This window comes from Nanorana parkeri, unplaced genomic scaffold (assembly GCF_000935625.1).
Source record: "Nanorana parkeri isolate BGI_ZX_2015 unplaced genomic scaffold, ASM93562v1 scaffold1612, whole genome shotgun sequence".
NCBI lineage: Eukaryota > Metazoa > Chordata > Amphibia > Anura > Dicroglossidae > Nanorana > Nanorana parkeri.
In genome coordinates this window covers 291,088-306,123 of record NW_017307880.1, presented here as the reverse complement: position 1 = coordinate 306,123, position 15,036 = coordinate 291,088, and the positions used below count along the sequence as shown (strand labels likewise).

The 15,036-nt window shown below is 43.9% G+C and overlaps 1 protein-coding gene across 3 annotated transcripts in view; it reads right to left on the bottom strand.

The window, feature by feature from the left end:
* The window catches only part of MLX (MLX, MAX dimerization protein), a 23,572-nt gene extending 15,959 nt beyond the window's left edge, over positions 1 to 7,613 (bottom strand). The window contains exons 1-4 of one of the 3 annotated variants that reach the window (XM_018570853.1): positions 7,527 to 7,613; positions 5,211 to 5,244; positions 2,969 to 3,052; positions 316 to 461 (exon numbers count right to left, since the gene is read on the bottom strand). In XM_018570853.1, coding sequence (XP_018426355.1) covers positions 316 to 461; positions 2,969 to 3,052; positions 5,211 to 5,244; positions 7,527 to 7,574 — 312 coding nt within the window. In that variant the 5' untranslated portion in view covers positions 7,575 to 7,613. The remainder of the gene's footprint in view (positions 1 to 315; positions 462 to 2,968; positions 3,053 to 5,210; positions 5,245 to 7,526) is intronic. The other 2 variants (XM_018570854.1, XM_018570855.1) reach the window with 2 other exon arrangements.
* Between the last annotated feature and the right edge of the window lie 7,423 nt (positions 7,614 to 15,036).

The following is a 15,036-nucleotide window of genomic DNA, read 5'->3' as shown; positions in this document are numbered from 1 at the left end:
ATACAAGCGATCCGCCGGCTATATAGCCGGCGGATCGCTTGTATATTAACAGGCATCGCTGCCTCTTTTCAAATAGCGGGGATTTCCCGCTCGCGCGCGCCGCACGCCCAGTTACATCCAAGAAGCTCCCGGCAGGCCGTGTATACACAGCGGCTGGCCAGGAGGTAGTTAAACTAGTAATGGAGTAAAGTAACATCTCAAATGTTCCATATCTTGCCTAATTTTTAAGCCATCTACAAACCAAGTCACCGTCATTTCCAGTCAATAATATATTAGTACATACTGTACATTACTATAGAAAATGTATTGACTTACTTTAATAGCATCCCTTCTTTTCTGCTCAGCCTGTGTATGTGCCCTCCTCCGTCTGTCTTTGTAGGCATCCTTGATGCTTTCCTGGCGATAATCACTGTCCTCGTCATCTGATGATGGGGAACAAGTATTGTCCATTATGCAGCGGGCTACGGAGGATTGAGCGGACACATATATGGATACCAATGTCTATTAGTGAAATAAATGAACTTTGCACGATATTCTAATGATTCGAGTTTCACCTGTATATAATTGCTGTTGTTACAGAAGAAACCAAACACAAAATTGTGTAATGACAGCTCACATCAGTTTCTAAAAGTTTAATAGGGTCAAAGAGTTTGAAAAATCAGACGTATTTGGACCTTATTAGGAGAGGGCACTTCAACAACAATGTCGCTGGAATTGTTTAGTCCGATCTCCTAAATGTGTGTTATCTTAATGCATAGGATGCGTAGATGCTACCGATATGGTAACTGTATAATGTGTCCTATACTTAACAATGCCTTGTATTAATGTTTCTTGAATAAATAAAAACTCATTGAAAGAAAAAATACTGTCAGAAGTGTTTTTAATTCCTGATGACATGACCACATTTTTCCTCCTCTCTGTACATGGCTGTTACAGAGTGGATGTTACAAAGCTGCAGTGATATTAGCAGGACTTGGCCTCCTTCCCAACCAGGGTGGAGAGGAGCTGTCAGTCAATGCATCTGATCCACACAGCTGACATTTCTGCCAGTGGCTGGAGGGATCAAGCCCACAGTAAGCTCTAAGTAGGCTTGGGTGTTACAAGACTAGGAGCATATGCACTGTAGATGATGATGCCACAGAGGCTGAATGAGTGTGCAGATCAAGAACAAGGAAGTAAGAGTAGCTGGCAGGAAATACAGGTCATTTCTCCAAAGGAAAATTTACATAAAAAATAAAAAAGGCATAAATAGGTTAAAAAAATGATTTTAGAGATGCTTTCAATGTGTGGGAAGGGGGTTAACAACCAATTTAAAGAAGAAGTCTCACATTAAAAAAAATAATAATAATAATAATAATAATAATTTGTATTCCATCTGCTAGGGCACCAAGTTCATATAGCAACTGGTCCTGTCCTAAAACATTCTGCCACTGTCAAGTAGTGTGGTTGGACATTTTAAGTACCTCTGTCCGACCACACTGCTAGCAAGGAGACGGAGTTGTGAATGACAGCGCTAGTCTGTAGCAACAGGAGCCACTCTGGAGACAAGTGCTGCCATAAAAGAAATACTGTATCAGCACTGCAGGCTATGATCCATCTGCCGGGGCTGTGCGTGTACAAGAAGCACAGGCAGATAGCACTGCAGGACTATGTGATCTAAGTGATCTTTTATGAATGAACAATCAGCGCTGTCAGGGTCAGTATAGTGTGTGACAAACCCCAACAGAGCTGAGAATTAATTCACTCAGCTCTGCAGGGCTATGTAATTATCTCCCAGGGCTGCTTGTAAACACAACCCCAGCAGATGGATCACAGCCCTGCAGTGCTAAGTCATCTTTTATGAATGATCAATAAGCACTTTTTGCCTGTATTACACACTGTATTGGCCCCAACAGCACTATGGTATAAACTCGTCAGCGCTGATTGTGCATTCATAAAAGCTCACTCAGCACTGAAAGGTGATCCATCTGCTGGGGCTGCGTTTACAAGCAGCCTTGGCAGATAATCACATAGCCCTGCAGAGCCGAGTAAGCTTTTATGAGTGAAATGCTCAGCACTTTTTGGCTGTATCACACACTGCACTGACCCAGACAGTGACGATTGTTCATTAATAAAAGATCACTTAGCATTGCAGGACCATGTGATCGATCCGCTGGGGATGCTTGTAAATGCACACCCCCAGCATCTATCGATCATAGCCTGCAGGTCTGATAGATCTCTTATTAATCAGCACAGTCTGGGTTGTCTGATAGAGCTGCAGCTGCCCTGCATGTTTACTAGCAGCCAGCAGCCCTATCACACAACCTTGTAGCGCTGATTGTTCATTCATAATAGTACTTGGTAAAATAAAAGCACCTCTTTAACTGTTCATTTAAATGGGGCCATGGACCTAAGCAGGACCAAAGGCTATATGCAGATAAAATAAAAATGTAAAATGTCGTGTGAGACTTCTTTAAGTTCAAAGAAGCAGCAAACCACACAAATGAGGAAGTAATACGGAAGGAGCCTATGGTAGACTGGTAGACAGCAGTATGAAAATGGAAAAACAAAAAAGGAAGCTGTTCCTTGGTCCCTGCAGGCCCCCCGCCCGCTCTGGCGGTGGGCTGTCCTATCACGTTTTTATACACTGTATTAAGACGTGATGACTCACGGGACCTTAGACCACAGGACCCGGGGGGGAGAGAGGCTGCAGGGACCAGTCTAGCAGCCAGGCAGGACTGAGGACCAGGTGAGTATATATTTTTTTATTTTACACCTTAGATCAAAAGAAGCACTTATCCCTTGAAGTGCGGGGGTAGCCCCACCGCAAGGGTTAACTTTTCCCATGCCTAGAGTTCTTCTTTAATGAACAGGTATAAGTGTGCTGCTAATCAGAAAAGTGTATTAATGTGCTATAAGAAAAAATATATTCATGATTTTGTTGTACATCATGGTACATCAACTAGGAACAAGTGAGATGGTAATGTACCTGTATTGGGAACAGAAGAGGCACTGGTGGAGCCAATGCTGTTTGCTCTGGACACTATGCTCCCTTTTCGTTCCATGATATGTCCTAGAATAATGAAACATAATCAGGTTTTGCATCGCAACAAGATTAATTTTTGTCCTACAAAAATAGAAAACACGCTTTCACAAAGAGCTATTGAAGTCAATATTATTAGCAAATGTTATTGCAAGGGGAAAGCTCCCAAAATCAAATCCACTGCCTCTCATGCTAGGTGCCTGTCTGGCTTTTTCACCTGATGATCCTGTTAAAATGACACTAAACTAAAGAAGTTAAATCTTAAAAATTAGGGATGCACCGATACAGATACCAGTATCGGTATCAGTGCCGGTACTAGGAATTTCCACAAAAACTCGCACACGTGAAAATGCCCCGATACTAAGCGCCAATACTGGCACTTAAAATTTTTTAAACAGGAGCGGCTGCCGTGAGCTCATGCGCTTGCTGGGGATCTCAGGGCAGCTTGCTGGGGACTTGCGGTCACTTATCTTCTCCTCCTACTTCCCGCATGCAGTCATGGTGAGATCCACACCCGCCCAGGCCTGGTTAAACCCACAGACAGGCCTGTTGAGACCCTGCACTCAGCCCTAGTAAGACCCAAATGCCGCTTGCAGCCCTGGTCAGACGCTGCACAGCCTCCTGAGACGCCGCACAACCCTGGTCACCAACAGAGCATGTAGCTTCATATTATTCTGCTTTGCTGTATAATGTATTGCTTGGATTTGTAGTCCTCTATCGCTGGTGGTATTCTGCATTGCTGAGATTTGTAGCCCTCTATAGCCGATGCCTTTCTGAATTGCTGTATAATGTATTGCCAGGATTTGTAGTCTTCTATGGAGGGTGGCTACATTTGTTCTCCATGGTCCCTGTGTGTGTTGTAAAGTAACCACTGCTCCAAGCTCACTCCTGTGACTACAATCTCAGTACAAATAAGTAAACTACACAAGAGATTGTAGTCCATCACAGGAGTGAACTTGGAGCGGTGACTACTTTACAACACACACAGGGACCATGGGGAATAAAAGTAGCCACCCTCCAGAAGGAAGGACAGTGTCACTACCAATTCAAAAATTATTTGAGGATCTACAGCTGAGTGATACACAAATAAGGTCCAGTGTTGTTAATAGTTAAAGTTACTTGAATCCTGAGTTTAATGTCACCTTAACATCACACTTGCTCTCCCTGGGTGACAACGCTCAAACGCTGATCTGTATCTATAGAGGAGCAGCATTGTCCCCTCAGGATGCTCTCTTGATATGGACTACAGACACCTCCCCCTTTCCTCACCTCCATTACATAGAGGGGCAATGCTTTGCATTCACAGAAGATAGCTGAAAAAAAAATTCTAATAACCTGCTTTAAGATTTCAGTTCAGTCCACAGGAAGTTAAAAGGACACGGTTTCTGGCAAGATCAACGGGTATTTTTCTGTATTAGCAGAAAATGTAATTAGCCTTAAAATGTATTTCCACTTTTACAGCCATTTTGGAAGAACACCTTATATTCGCTACATGTTCCCAATCGCATTGCACAGCTTAAAATATACATATTAAAATTGCTGCTTGTTAAGGTGGGAGCTGGGGAAATAATGTTTGCAATATTTAACCCCATCTGTACTGTGCTGACAGATCTCACTATCAGTTGTAAACTAGATTTGAACACTATGTGGCCTAACAAAGGGTTATAGATCTCAGGGCTTGTGTATGTGCAGGGGACACCGAGTTTGATGCAACTAACTCCTCCACCCCCACACACATTTAAAATTATTCAGAATAGCCTTCAGTCTGCCCATAAGGCCGGCAGTGAAGAAACAACTGGAAAGTTAAGATTTTTATTATTTGCTACACACAACAATCCGCCATAAAGCATTGCAGCAAACATTTTGTGAAATCAATCGGCTTGGGAAGCAGATTGATTTCAATGGGCAGCCTTATTACAATGCATGGTAAACACAACTAAACAGGAGGTATTGTGCATGCATGAATCTACCACACAAATATAATTAGCCCCTTTAGGTTCCGGGGGCCTCATTGATGCTGAGTTTTTTGTCCAGATTATGACAAGCTAGAGAGAACACGTGCAGGAAAATAATACAAGGTTTTCTTTATTAAAACATACAAAATGTTTTCCTACATCAATAAACACGCTACTGCTGCAAAAATAGAAAGAAAAAAAGAAAAGCTTCTCAAAGATGCATAAACTCTTACCTGTGTCCACATTATCACTGAAAGAAGTGTCAGACTAAAAGAAAAAAAGCAAGTTAGTTAATGAAAAAATAAACATTGTCCCTGCGGCAGAAGAGAGCCCACCCGTTTTATCTGTTCCCTTTGCCATTCCTCCCCACCATTTTGTTGGAGCCTGTGAGAATTACATGCAACTTCCTCCCCTCCCTTCCCCCTGGATACAGCGCTGCGGTCTATTGTGTTTTATTGTACACCACCAACAATGTCATGGAAGAGATGGAAATCCCGGACCGCGTGTAAGCTCTGGCATGTGAAATGGAGCTTACACAAGGACAGGACTAGGCTAGGAACGCAACGCTTCGGGAGTGTGGAGAAGGTGAATATCAGTGGGTTAGACTAAAAGAAAAAAAGCAAGTTAGTTAATGAAAAAATAAACATTGTCCCTGCGGCAGAAGAGAGCCCACCCGTTTTATCTGTTCCCTTTGCCATTCCTCCCCACCATTTTGTTGGAGCCTGTGAGAATTACATGCAACTTCCTCCCCTCCCTTCCCCCTGGATACAGCGCTGCGGTCTATTGTGTTTTATTGTACACCACCAACAATGTCATGGAAGAGATGGAAATCCCGGACCGCGTGTAAGCTCTGGCATGTGAAATGGAGCTTACACAAGGACAGGACTAGGCTAGGAACGCAACGCTTCGGGAGTGTGGAGAAGGTGAATATCAGTGGGTCGCAGTCTTATAATATATATATATATATAACAGTCACTTTATTTTGTCTATATCACCCAAACTGTTCTCCTTACTCTTCCCAAGCCCCATTGTCACCTCCTCCCACGCTTACCTCCAGGACTTCTCTAGAGTCTCTCCCATCCTCTGGAACTTTCTACCCCAATCTGTCCACTATATCTAACTCTGTTTAACTTTAGGTGATCCCTAAAAGCTCATCTCTTCAGGGGGGAGCCTATTCCACCTCTACCGAACAACTGAAATGTTACTTTCTCAAACTCATCCTGATACAGTTACTACCTTTTGTATCACTTGCTCCTCCCTGTTAGATTGTAAGCTTCTTGTCTTGAATTGTATTGTATTGTAACTGTCCGGGGTTTATCTAGGGCAAACTGTTGGACCATATTGTGATGTGTAGGGGCTTGGTGTAAACAAAGTTCACCTAAGCCTGTACAAAACGCTTCCTGACAGCTGCTCCTCCCCCCCTCCAAGGCCCAATCAGTTGCCCCTGGGGCTTTCCCCATCCCACCAGTACAGGTAATAAAGGGTCGGAGAATGGCCCAGATACAACTGGGGTGTCAGTGACAGTTTTGTGCAGACTTGGGTGAGCTTGGCTCACATGAAGCCCCTGCACATCACCACTTGGCACTATATAAACCTAAAAAATAACAATAATAATAATCCAGCAAAGCATTTGCGGTAAATTAGAAAAAAACATCACTACTGGTCTGACAACTGAAGATGTCTGTCTGGTTGGTTTTACTCTTAAGGCCTCATACACACAACGCAAGAGCAAAATTTGTATATTGCGTATATGCGCATATGTATACGCAATTCCAGAATGCATCATTAGTATTAGAAATTTTAACCACTTCAAGACCAGGTGTTCGAGCGGCGCGCGCGGGGGGGCGTGTCTGAGCGGACGTCTAAAGACGCCCGCTCAGATCTAGAGAGCTCGGGCCGGCCGTTTTTTTACTACGGCCGGCCCGGAGGTGGTTAATGAACTGTACGCACATACCGACGTAAAATACACAGAAATACATTGCCCGGACGCATCTCAGGTCCATTCTGTTTTTACGCAGCGCAAATATACGGCTCCATAAGCAGCTATGTGTATGGAGCCATTTATTTGCATATGCTGCATATCAGACAATACGCGATTACACGCACATACGCAGCATATTGTACGGCAATGTGAATGAGGCCTTATAGTCACCAGCATCATCCTGGCATCAAAGACATGGGTGCCTGTAAATGGGGTTTCTTTTTTTCTGGCCTAAGAGCCTGAGAGTTAGCTTACTTGTTTATATGAACCCAGACGACAACAACATCAAAACCTACTCTATCAAAGAATACCCATAATTGAACAAAGTGATCCGTAGACATTTAAGGACAAGGATATGAGTGACTTTTGGGTCAGTACTATATGGCAACAGATAACAGAGGATACACTATGTCTGACACATAGGCTGTAAGGTCTCCATTTATCAGGAAGAGGCACCCATAATGAGAATACACCCCGTCTCCGCACCCTGTGTGTCCTGTGCTCCGCTCCTCTCCCCCGGCCTGGTAATTCTGATAATCCCCGGCCTGTCCTAGGTCGCCCTACTTACTTTGCTCCATGAGTCCTCGGGAGATGCGATGTCAGCTGCTTCCGACATCCTGCTCCAGCCGAGGCTATGAAGGCCTCAGTATGAGCCGGAGGTTGAGCGCCCCCTGCTGGGCGGAGAGCGCAGGACAGGTGGTGGAAGCTGAGGCCACTACAAGTTCCTTATGCGGCTGTGCAGGGTCTTATTCACAATTGAACATCCAACTAAGGAGAAATGACATAGGAGGTTTAAACAAAAGTTCTGCTTCCAGGTCACTTCTCAACTCCTTTGTAGAGATCTGTAGCATATTTTTGGCCATTTTTAAATATGTTTTTTAGCCAATTAGGCGCAATGTGATCGCCAGTAAATGCGTGACACATGCGTTTTAGCACCTGAAAAACTTCTCTCCTCATCTAGATCTGCTTCCCCTTGCCCAAAACACTGTCTGTGGCACCATAGTCAATAGAACTGTAACTTGTGATATTCCTCTGGCCCCTGGTCACACCTGAGCTTTGTGTCGCAAGCAGAAAAATATCTGTCGCTGGAAAAATTACATGAGCTACTTTTTGGCAGAACCCACCACTTTTTTGCCCCATAGAGTTTAATGGGAAATGCGTGTTTCAATCGTTTTTGTGCGTTTTATCGCATGAAGTTTCCCATTGAAATCTATAAGACCAAAAAGCACTGACACTGCCAGTGTGAATGAGGCCTTTTTTGCTGTCCTCAGCAGAAAGAAAAATCTCTAATCAATCAAAAACAAACGCAATACCTCCCAGGTCAACATTCTGCGTTTAAAGCTGAACTCTAAGTATAGAGATGTTTATCTAAATATTTTCCATAAAAGCCACAAGGATTCAAATCCACTTTGTGGTCAACAAATGCCTTTGTAAACCAAGTAAATGTGGTGGTGACATCACTGTGCTGTACACAGCCTGTGCAGAGAGCTGAGGCGTGTTCAGTGCTCAGCCACTGAAGGTGCTGAGTTAGCAAACCGCTGCTGAACGCTGTGCTGCAAGTCAGCGCTCAACACTGCTAACTTAGCACTCGCAGCAGAAGTGAATGTGGATGCAGAGTGCTGAGTGTAATGGAGAAGGTGGGGACAGAGCACCAATGGCCATATTAACTGTGGGCACACCTGGCAATGCTGGAGAAAGGTGCCTGAACCTTAATGGGGAAAGCAGTTCAGTGTGGGAACCTACAATTTAATGTTTTGGTGGACGAGTACACCAAATATTCGTTGAAAAATTGTATTTATTAGTCAAAATTATAATTCTCCACCATTTTGCGTAGCACTATGCAGCCGAAGCGTTCAGTGAAGCAGAAGTGCTGCAGAACAGCTACTTAGCGATTGGCTAAGGAACTGAACACGCCTTAGATCTGTGGGAGGGATCCAGCAGGCCCCACCCACTACAGGCTGCCTGTAGAAAACTACAGGAGGGGGTGGAAACAAGACCAGTCACCCTGCACAAGGAGTGAGATCAGCAGTGACTGGTCTTTATTACAGGAAACTCCTGTATAGAGAGAAAGTTTCACACTGGATTACTGCACAGATCTAGAAGTGTAAAACACACCCAGAAGTGTATGAAAACCCAAAAACAAAAATGGAATATATTGCATCTAACCAATACTTAATAGTGGTATCTGCATTTTCTTTATTTTCTTCCTGGTGATCCGGCCAGTAACACACTTCCTGTCTTAGGCTGCCCATACACCTTGCGATCATCAGACGACACTTTTCGTCCAATGATCGAACCGTTGTACAATTTTGGTACGTCGGCCCCATCATGCCCCGATTATCGCAAGGTTGGATCGACCGCACGTATTTTCGCCTGCGCATGTGCAGTGTAAATCGTATGAATTTTGACGTACAGAAACGCCACCAACCCTGCGAAAATTGTACGATCAACAGAAATTTTCTAACCTGCTAGTTAGTCAAAAGTTGATTGATTGTACAGTATTTGCTAAAGTATTCTGCTAAAATGCACCTCTGTGAAATTATGGCAGATAGCAGAGAAGCTAATGCTTCCCTTGCTATCTGCTGTTTTGTTTTTTTTCTGTATTCTGACAGTTCCTGCTATCAGAGTAAAAAAAAAAAACAACAGACAGTATAGAAATGAATAGCTAGATTGCTATTGGCTATTTCAATGTGCATAAGCAGGCTGGCTATTGCTCCCGCCTACTGCTGCTGTCAATCAGCAGAGGAGGACCTGATGGAGAACTGCAGGTCCACCTCTGCTGATTGATAACAGCAGAGGGTGGGTGCAATAGCCAGCCTGCTATTGGCTATAGCAAATTGAAATAGCCAATAGCAATCTAGCTATTCATTTCAGTGCTGTCTTTTTTACTCTGACCGTGGCCATGGCTCCGATGTCAGAATTAAAAAAAAAAAAACAGACAGAAGGGAGTAAACCTGTCCAGGATAAAATGTTTCTCTCCCGGGCATCAGGAAGCCGCTGTTTTATAGCGGGAGACTCCCGGAATGTCTGGGAGAGTTGAGATGTCTGCCTCAACAAATATAAACATCAAATAATAGTATAGGTAGGTACTCCATACTGAGACCACATTAAAATAAAATTCCTCAATTAAAAGTAGAAAAACCATGCCTGCTGATTAGGGATGCACCGATACTGATACCAGTTATGGTATCGGTTCCGATACTGGGCCTTTTTTACAAGTACCTGTACTAAGCACCGATAACGGTGCATTACATTTCTAAACTGCCGTAAGGTCCTGCGCTTGCTGGGGACCAGCACTGCAGGCACAGCACTGGGATGTCCCGCACCTGCCCGCGCAACCCTGGTGAGACCCTGCATGTGCCCGCACAGCCCGGGTGAGACCCTGGCGCATGCAGCCCTGGTGAGACCCAGCACGCAGCCCTGGTGAGACGCTGCACACAGCCCCGGTGAGACCCTGCGCGCAGCCCTATCGAGACGCCGCACGCAGCCATGGTGAGGCCTTGCATGCAGCCCTGGTGGGATCTTGCACCCATCCCTGGTGAGACACCACGCGCAGCCCTGGTGAGCAAAACAGAATATGTAGCTTGATATTATTCTACATTGTTGTATAAAGTATTGCTGGGATTTGTAGTCAGTTGGAGTCAGTGGCAGAACTACCAGGGCCGCCGCTTTGCAGTCCGGACCGTGGCATTCCACCACTGTCCTAAAATCATTAGTCTGTATTATTTGGAAAAAAAACCTGTCACATGACACACAAAAAAGTATCGGTAACTGGTATCAGTGAGTACTTGTGGAAACGTATCGGTACTCATACTCGGTCTTTAAAAAAAAGGTATCGGTGCATCCCTGCTGCTGACACTGCACTGGGGGTGGGGAAGAGACCTTAAATACACAATATATAATCATTAAGGGCACACACAGGTTCAAAACATTTGTTTTGAAGTATTTGTTATAAAGTTTAATAAAAACGTCTTGTTCACACTAGGGTGCATTCAAACCAAAATCGGAATGAAATCACAAGTCAACAGGGGGGCGAAGGCTGGCCTACCTCACAACTTACAGGACGTAAGGGATCTGTTACTGACGGTTGGTGCCAGATACCAAATCATACCTTTAGAGATGTAGTTGGATCCATGCCTCGACAGGTCAGGGCGACCTACTCAGTATTAGGCGGGTGGCCATAATATTATGGCTGATCGGTGTATATCCAAGATTGTGAAAGGTGGTACATTTAAAGGATCAGTACTAATGGACATCCTTTACAATATTAACAATAATAGGTCATCAAAATAATTTAAGCTAAGGGAACCCCTCTCTGATGATAGGAAAGTGATGATAAAATGGTCTGAACAGCTATCCTCAGATGTATCAATATTTACAATAAAATAAAACATAAAACTGTCATATTGCATTATCCCAGAATATGATGAAGCTTCTATGAAGTTTCAGTAGCCATGTTATTCTTATGGTTTAACTAATTTCCATATGACAAACCCACTAAAAGCAGAAGATTAACCCCTTTCACTAAAAATAACATCAGAGTGCAACTCTGCATCCTGATATGAAATCATCTTACATTCTTTAGTTAAACATATTATGGTTTTACTTACAATTACTGTTTTTCTGCTTTCTGGTTGAGTGAGGCACTGGTGATGTAGCCGTGGTGATGTAGCCCTGGTGATGTAGCCCTGGCCTCGCAGATATATCCTTGGATGGCTACATCACCAGTGTCTTCCTAGGAAATCTCATGTGTAAACTGCAAAATCTTGCAAAATATCAGGGAAAGACATTTTTTCTCCCTTAGATGATGTATAATTTCACATGTTCCAGGAGGCAGGCTGAGAGTTGCAGGAAGTAAAGGAGGGGGATGGAGTCATCTGCCCTTAATGAAAATGGCCACTGTGAGAAAAATGGGCAGGGACAGAAAAATAATGTATACAAAGAATAAAAAGCCAGCTATTATCTATACATCTCTGTTTGTAGATTCCATTACTAACATCTCTAAATGTGTCTTTGTTGTCATTTTTAAGATGAGGGTAAAGATCCTCTTTGTGAATAGGACAGTTATACAGGTTGCTCTTTTTATATACAGTACTGTACATATTCCAAAATATCTTTGATATGCCGATATTGCAAGTAATGTACATATTCACTTTATAGAATATAATGTAGATACTCTAAAATGTTTCAATCTCCATCCAAAATTGTAATGCAAATTGCTGCAAAGTAGTTAAAGGAGAACTCTGGAAAAACAAAAAAAACTTACCCTTGCAGTGGGGCTACCCCCACCCTGCAAGGGTTAAGTGCTAGTTTTGTCCTAGGGGTCAAATAAAGTACCTGATCCTCAGTCCCCCCAGCTGCTTTTGGGCTGCTAGACCAGTTCCCAAAGCCACCTCACTCCAGCAGTCTAAGGACGGCTGATGTCATCATGTCTTATTCAGGTTCCATTGACCTGCATTAGACACCGTATGAGGAGGTTGAGGGATATTCCATAGCTGGAGAGGATGGGGAGAGAGGTGAGCACTGAAATCCATATACAGTCCATGTTTCCACACTCAGATCTTAGTTATAATACCACTAGGGCTGATAAAAGCTGTATTCAGCAAAACAGGTCTCAGGTATTCATATAGACCAAATCATAGATATATATGTCCCATGACTTGGACACTTTCAGCTCCCAAAGGGGGTAATTATTCACATTTGGAAGTTATCATTCACAACAAACAGATGAGAATGTGAACTGAGAATCTCGTTCAAAGAATTTGCAAAGTTTCTGCTGCTTGAAAAGTTCCAAAATATCATGGTTATCCACAAAAGGGTAAAGAGTTTGGGGAAGGCCGGAGAAGTGAACAATTCTAGGCCAAAATACCCAAACCAGAAAGTGAGCTGAATTGGAGAATTTTTCCTATGTTGTCCTAGACGGTTCACTTCTCCAAACTCTTCACCCTTTTGTGAATAACCCTAATAATGTTGTGATCCTAAATAGTGCCACGTTGGTCACAACCCGTAAAGTGGTACAGTACATACTGTATATACTATGAATCAGGGGTAGGCAAACTCCGACCCTCCAGCTGTTGTGGAACTACAAGTCCCATGAGGCATTGCAAGATTCTCATAGCCACAGGCAAGACTCTCAGAGACAAATGCATGATGGAGGGCCAAAGCCGGAAGGCCGCAGTTTGCCCACCCTTGCTGTAAGGAATGTTGAGATATTTCCCTGCAGCGAAGTCCACATAATTGTATATTGATGGATTATTCACTTATCACCACAGCATTTTATATTTCATTTCTGTTTAGCAACATAGCTCACATGGCCATATTCAGTAAAATCCACACTTATAATTACAGCACTCCATAGGTGGAGGTTTCATTGCATAATATTTCATGTAACACTAAAAGTCTTGACTGATGGATTCGTCAATTAGGTCCCTCTGTTAAAAAACCCCAATATACACATGGACTGCGCAACATGGATTTATATGGCCACAGCAGCCCTTTATTAACCAAACAAAAGTTAACAGTTACCAAAAGTAATCAAAATAACAAACAAATAAATTATCAGCTTGAGGACAGTTGCTGTTCCCAAATTCTAAGGGGCCGGGCCTACAAAAAATGCCGCCACCAACGGGCGAAAGCACCATAACAGCTGATGTCTCCCCCCCCTCACCCCCTTTTGGAAATGACTCAAATTTTTAGACCCCCAAAGACCCCTAAACCCACCGAGCTGCCATTACATAAAAAAGACATTGCAACAACTATCAGCCACAAAAAATTGTGTGCGAGCGGGATAACCTGCTTCCTTCATCGACTTTCCATAAAGAACACCCATCAGCCCTTGCAGTCCCTTCCCATGCGGCTGCTCACCAACACCTGACCCCAACCTCCAATCAGGTATGATTGGATAAAAATAAGCAAGCGGATTACACAGTAATGGGAACTCCACTGGCGAAGTCAGAAAGGGAAAAAGATTTGGGGGTCATTGTAGACCACAGACTGAATAATAGCTCGCAGTGCCAGGCTGCTGTAAACAAAGCAAGTAGGGTCCTGTCCTGTATTAAGAGGGGAATGTATTGCAGGGACAAGTCTATAATTTTACCACTTTATAGATCACTGGTTCGGCCTCATCTGGAGTATGCGGTCCAGTTTTGGGCACCAGTGAACAGAAAGGATGTCCTTGAACTGGAAAGAGTCCAGAGGAGGGCAACCAAACTCATAAAGGGGATGGAGGACCTGAGCTATGAGAACAGGCTACTAAATTTAAACATGTTCTCATTGGATGTAAGGAGATTAAGGGGGGACATGATTTTCATGTACAAAATGTTTACCTGGGATAGCAACATTAGCAGCAAACTTTTTACAATTAACTCAAGGACAAGAGGCCACCACCTAAAATTGGTGGAGAAAAAATGTCAGCACAAGGGGCGAAGGGGTTTCTTCTCGGTCAGATCAGTCAGGGTCTGGAACTTGCTGCCACATGCTGTGATTTCAGCTAAGAGTGTGGAATAATTGAACGGTTTCCTCAGGGACCGTAATATACAGGGGTACAAGTACTCTTGAGAATTAGATCACACAGGGACCTGTACATACGCACACATCAGTAGGACCATACACATGCACACTATAGGTTGGACTTGATGGACATATGTCTTTATTCAACCTCTAATACTATGTAACTATGATCAACAAAGTCACACTTTTGCATGCAAAATTACCAGGGTAGCATCGGTCACATTTGCGACCAGGCCCTGGTGTTCGGCCAGTTAGGGGGAGCCCAGAGAGAAATAAGAGGGCCCGCCACACGCAGTTGCCTCATGCTGCCCGTGGTGTTTTTGACACTTGCGGACCGCAGTTCAGACAGAGGGATGGTGAAGATGCAGTAGCGGGGAGGGTGGCTATTCAGGGAACTCCATTTTTCATGCACTATTTTTTCTGAGCGCACTGGAACGCAGGCATTGATTTGCCATGCATTCCGGTGCAGGCGATCGCACTGCGGCCGGGGGTTGTGCCAGCGGTGCCATTGACTTTAATGCACCCCACCACGCCCCCTCCCAACCCCAGAACGCAGTGATCTGGCCGGG